At 44.2% G+C, this 6,000-nt stretch overlaps 1 protein-coding gene across 6 annotated transcripts in view; it reads left to right on the top strand.

Moving 5' to 3' along the window:
* The window catches only part of LOC109870750 (serine/threonine-protein phosphatase 6 regulatory ankyrin repeat subunit B-like), a 56,324-nt gene that overhangs the window by 34,864 nt on the left and 15,460 nt on the right, over positions 1-6,000 (top strand). For all 6 annotated transcript variants that reach the window (XM_031805536.1, XM_031805537.1, XM_031805538.1 and 3 more), the window contains 4 exons: positions 1,084-1,224; positions 2,861-2,926; positions 5,237-5,348; positions 5,527-5,598. In XM_031805536.1, the coding sequence (XP_031661396.1) occupies positions 1,084-1,224; positions 2,861-2,926; positions 5,237-5,348; positions 5,527-5,598 (391 nt within the window). The remainder of the gene's footprint in view (positions 1-1,083; positions 1,225-2,860; positions 2,927-5,236; positions 5,349-5,526; positions 5,599-6,000) is intronic.

Below are 6,000 nucleotides of genomic sequence, written 5' to 3'. Positions count from 1 at the left end.
TGTGGTTGAGGGCGATGCAGTTGTCGTACCATGCAGTGATACAGCCCGACAGAATGCTCTCAATGGTTCATCTGTAGAAGTTCCTGAGGGTCTTAGGGGGAATGCCAAATTTTGGCGGTTGTGCCTTCTTTACCACGGTGTCAGTGTGCCCTCTGTGTTGAGGATCAGCATAGTGGGGGTGTTGTTGTCTACCCTCTGTGTTGAGGATCAGCATAATGCAGGTGTTGTTGCCTAGCTACCCTCTGTGTTGAGGATCAGCATAGTGGAGGTGTTGTTGTCTACCCTCTGTGTTGAGGATCAGCATAGTAGAGGTGTTGTTGTCTGCCCTCTGTGTTGAGGATCAGCATAGTGCAGGTGTTGTTGCCTAGCTACCCTCTGTGTTGAGGATCAGCATAGTGGAGGTGTTGTTGCCTAGCTACCCTCTGTGTTGAGGATCAGCATAGTGGAGGTGTTGTTGTCTGCCCTCTGTGTTGAGGATCAGCATAGTGCAGGTGTTGTTGCCTAGCTACCCTCTGTGTTGAGGATCAGCATGTGGAGGTGTTGTTGCCTAGCTACCCTCTGTGTTGAGGATCAGCATGTGGAGGTGTTGTTGCCTAGCTACCCTCTGTGTTGAGGATCAGCATAGTGGAGGTGTTGTCGCTTAGCTACCCTCTGTGTTGAGGATCAGCATAGTGCAGGTGTTATTGCCTAGCTACCCTCTGTGTTGAGGATCAGCATAGTGGAGGTGTTGTTGCCTAGCTACCCTCTGTGTTGAGGATCAGCATAGTGGAGGTGTTGTTGTCTACCCTCTGTGTTGAGGATCAGCATGTGGAGGTGTTGTTGCCTACCCTCTGTGTTGAGGATCAGCATAGTGGAGGTGTTGTTGTCTACCCTCTGTGTTGAGAATCAGCATGTGGAGGTGTTGCTGCCCAGCTACCCCCTGTGTTGAGAATTAGCGTAGTAGAGGTGTTGTTGCCTAGCTACTCTACTCTTCTTCATTTTTGGGGTCTCCAGTAAGTTTGTGTGACTCAACTCAATGTGCTAGCGTATAACACTGTCCTTCTCTCTGTGTGTGTGTCTCTCTGTGTGTCGCTTCCTCTCCAGGACCTCTCTCCACTATGCGGCAGCCAGTCGTCACTACCAGTGCCTGGAGACCCTTGTGTCGTGTGGGACCTGCATTAATGCCACTGACCAGTGGGGGCGCTCTGCTCTGCACTACGCTGCTGCCTCCGACCTGGACAGAAGGTGAGCTTCACTAATCAGACTTGGGGACGAATCCTAACTTCCGATATAGACATGCATTGATGTAAATGGGAGACTAAGTGAAAATGTTACTTAGATGGATGTTAGGATTCGCCCCATAGTGACCATACATTGATGATACCATTAAGACCTGTGACTCATGTTACAATTTGATATTATAAACTGCATGTAAATTCAGTTATCGGTCAGAGGTTAAAGACTACAATATTGAGCTGGTTCCTATATGCTGCTATCTATAATATGTAAGCAAAATTCTAACGGACAGTCGGGCCCCTGAGGCCAGGTCAAACTAGCTGTGTGGTTTTTGGTGGTGACCATAGAGATCCTGTTAAATTGTTAGAGGTGCTATGTCCCTTCAACCTTCAAAACTCCAGAATGAGTTGAAAATGGCAGCCATATTGGTCAGGGAGAAATCCAAACCAGTCTAATGGAATATATTATTATTATTATTTGATTTCACCTTTATTTAAAGGCCAGTTAAGAACAAGTTATCATTTACAACTACGACATGGCCAAGATAAAGCAAAGCAGTGCGACAAAAATAACAACACAGAGTTACACATGAGATAAACAAACATACAGTCAATAACATAATAGTACAATCTGTATACAATGTGTGCAAATGAAGTAAGGAGGTAAGGCAATAAATAGGCCAATAGTGGCAAAGTAATTATCAATTTACACTGGAGTGATAGGTGTGCAGATGAAAATGTGCAAGTAGATATACTGGTGTGCAAAAGAGCAGAAAAACAAAAACAAATATGGGGATGAGGTAGGTAGTTGGTTGGATGGGCTGTGTACAGCTGCAGTGATTGGTAAGCTGCTCTGACAGCTGGCGCTCAAAGTTAGTGAGGGAGATAGAAGTCTCCAACTTCAGTGATTTTTATAATTCATTCCAGTCATTGGCAGCAGAGAACTAGAAGGAAAGGCGCCCAAAGGAGGAGTTGGCTTTGGGGATGACCAGTGAAATATACCTGCTGGAGCACGTGCTACGGGTGGATGTTGCTATGGTGACCAGTGCGCTGAGATAAGGCGGAGCCTTACCTAGCAAAGACTTATAGATGACCTGATCTAAAATATTGCCACATAATTATAAATACAGTTTATATGGGTTTTATACACATTTTCTGTATAAATAGCCTCTAAAATATATGTACACTGACCATAACTGTCAAAATGTTGTGTTTTCTTGGAAAGCTGTGAGTGCTATTATATGATGCAAATTCAGTACTTGTTGCATTTACAACTTAATTCCTATCATCAAGTGATTTCAGCCAGTGTCTGGCTGTGGATTGACTGCACTGTTTCAATGGAATGTTATTCTAATTCCTAATTCTATGGTGGTGACCATCTCCGGAAGCTAGACAACCAAGGAACCCCCTGTTTCCATGGATACCTGAGGTAATTCTGAGGTGCCGGTTGAATAGGTGTCTGGATGTTCGGCAGCAGACTGTTCAGTGTTCACACCCCTGATTGTTTCCATTCCAGGAAACTCAGAGAAGCACTGCTGGAGACGCTATATGACCCTGAATAATCAGATGGAAAGGGTTTGGGGAGGGTTTCCCTGGGGCCCCCATTGAGGATGTCTTAATCGTTCTCTGTTGTGTGTGTTGTGAAGGCGACGTCAGGCTCTGGAGCCAGAGAGTGAAGGGGTGCAGGCAGAGAAGGAGAAAGAGGCTGCACTGTGAGTAAACTATTTTATTTCTATGAATATTACTGCCTCTATCTGGGCATACAGGTAGTCAGTCAGCACAGATTATGGATCAGTGCAAGCCGTGCCTATGGTTCTGACTGTTTGAGAAAGTCCCTCTCTTTCTTTCTTTCTCTCTCTCTTTCTTTCTCTCTCTTTCCCTCTCTCTTTCTCTACTCTGTGCACACAGACCAGTTCAGACAGACAATATCTTCTGTCATTGTCTCTCTCGCTCATCTTGTTGGATTAACCATTGCGTATGTCAAATCAAACAAAAAAATATGTCACGTGCGCCGAATACAACAGGTGAAGTGCTAAACCTTAGTGAAATGCTTACTTACAGGCTCTAACCAATAGTGCAAAAAAAGGTATTAGGTGAACAATAGGTAGGTAAGAAAAACCACACAATGCAAATAGTCTGGGTAGCCATTTGATTACCTGTTCAGGAGTCTTATGGCTTGGGGGTAAAAACTGTTGAGAAGCCTTTTTGACACGCTGCCGATTCTGCAGGTTTTCCTACTTACAAAGCATGTAGAGGTCTGTAATTTTTTATCATAGGTACACTTCAACTGTGAGAGACGGAATCTAAAACAAAAATCCAGAAAATCACATTGTATTATTTTTAAGTAATTCATTTGCATGACATAAGTATTTGATACATCAGAAAAGCAGAACTTAAGATACCTCCATACAGACCTTCTCCAGATCCTTCAGGTTTCGGGGCTGTCGCTGGGCAATATGGACTTTCAGCTCCCTCCAAATATATTCTATTGGGTTCAGGTCTGGAGACTGGCTAGGCCACTCCAGGACCATGAGATGCTTCTTACGGAGCCACTCCTTAGTTGCCCTGGCTGTGTGTTTCGGGTCGTTGTCATGCTGGAAGACCCAGCCACGACCCATCTTCAATGCTCTCACTGAGGGAAGGAGGTTGTTGGCCAAGATCTTGCGATACGTGGCCCCATCCATCCTCCCCTCAATACGGTGCAGTCGTCCTCTCCCCTTTGCAGAAAAGCATCCCCAAAGAATGATGTTTCCACCTCTGTGCTTCACGGTTGGGATGGTGTTCTTGGGGTTATACTCATCCTTCTTCTTACTCCCAACACGGCGAGTGGAGTTTAGACCAAAAAGCTCTATTTTTGTCTCTTCAGACCACATTACCTTCTCCCATTCCTCCTCTGGATCATCCAGGTGGTCATTGGCAAACTTCAGACGGGCCTGGACATGCGCTGGCTTGAGCAGGGGACCTTGCGTGCGCTGCAAGATTTTAATCCATGACGCCGTAGTGTGTTACTAATGGTTTTCTTTGAGACTGTGGTCCCAGCTTTCTTCAGGTCATTGACCAGATCCTGCCATGTAGTTCTGGGCTGATTCCTCACCTTCCTCATGATCATTGATGCCCCACGAGGTGAGATCTTGCATGGAGCCCCAAACCGAGGGTGATTGACCGTCATCTTGAACTTCTTCCATTTTCTAATAATTGCGACAACAGTTGTTGCCTTCTCACTAAGCTGCTTGCCTATTGTCCTGTAGCCCATCCCAGCCTTGTGCAGGTCTACAATTGTATCCCTGATGTCCTTACACAGCTGGTCTTGGCCATTGTGGAGAGGTTAGTGTCTGTTTGATTGAGTGTGTGGACAGGTGTCTTTTATACAGGTAACGAGTGGAGAACAGGAGGGATTCTTAAAGAAAAACTAACAAGTCTGTGAGAGCCGGAATTCTTACTGGTTGGTAGGTGATCAAATACTTATGTCATGCAATAAAATGCAAATGAATTACTTAAAAATCATACAATGTGATTTTCTGGATTTTTGTTTTATATTCCGTCTCTCACAGTTGAAGTGTACCTATGATAAAAATTACAGACCTCTACATGCTTTGTAAGTAGGAAAACCTGCAAAATCGGCAGTGTATCAGATACTTCTCCCCACTGTAGTTGTTCCTTTTGTCCAGGTGGGAAAGGGCAGAGTGGAGTGCAATAGAGATCGCATCATCTGTGGATCTGTTTGGGCGGTATGCAAATTGAAGTGGGTCTAGAGTTTCTGGGATAATGGTGTTGATGTGAGCCATTACCAACCTTTCAAAGCACTTCATGGCTACGGACGTGAGTGCTACGGGTCTGTAGTCATTTAGGCAGGTTGCCTTTGTGTTCTTGGGCACAGGGACTATGGTGGTCTTCTTGAATCATGTTGATATGTCTATAAAACATCTCTTTCTCGCTCTCATATCCTCTCTGTCTGAGGCTTTTAACTTTTAAGAACATATTGAAGTGTTTGTGTCTGACAATATTGTATGTTTGTGTAATAGATGTCTAGAATTCCTTTTGCAAAGTGGTGCTACTGCCTCTCTGAAGGATAAGCAGGGCTACAGTCCTGTCCACTATGCTGCAGCCTATGGCCACAGACACTGCCTGGAGCTGGTGAGTGCATGCACGCTCATACACACGCTCATGCTACATTTTCTATGCTACATGCTAGTCAACAATGTATCTGTGTGTAGAACTTCCACTTCAATTTCACAAGATACCATAAATATACACAGCTCACAAATACCACTTGAATTGAAATGATTTGTTTTGATGTAATCTGTGGTTGTAGCTGTTGGACAGAGACGAGAGTCACCAGGAGCCCCCAGACTTTCTGGGTGCCAGGAGCCCCCTGCACCTCGCTGTGAGTCATTATCACATATCCACTCTAGCCATGCATAATCACATACACTGCCATGCAGTGCATTATAATTGGGTGAGCGTGTGCATTATAATGCACCATGCATTATAATTGGGTGAGCTTGTGACCTGAGCAGGAAAAACCTATAGTTTTTATGGTCATGGCACGTGGTCAGAAAAAACAGATAACTAGCGTTATCATGTACAGAGCCTTCAGAAAGTATTCACATCCCTTGACTTAATCCACATTTTGTTGTGTTACAGCCTGAATTCAAAATGGATTAAATAAATTAAAACATCTCACCCATCTACACAAAATACCCCATAATGACAAATGTTTTTGTAATTTAGCAAATGTATTGATTTTGAAATACAGAAATATCAAATTTACATACAGTGCATTCAG

This window comes from Oncorhynchus kisutch, linkage group LG26 (genome assembly GCF_002021735.2).
Source record: "Oncorhynchus kisutch isolate 150728-3 linkage group LG26, Okis_V2, whole genome shotgun sequence".
Lineage (NCBI taxonomy): Eukaryota > Metazoa > Chordata > Actinopteri > Salmoniformes > Salmonidae > Oncorhynchus > Oncorhynchus kisutch.
The sequence above is the reverse complement of the archived record's forward strand: the minus strand, read 5'-3'. Positions and strand labels throughout refer to the sequence as shown.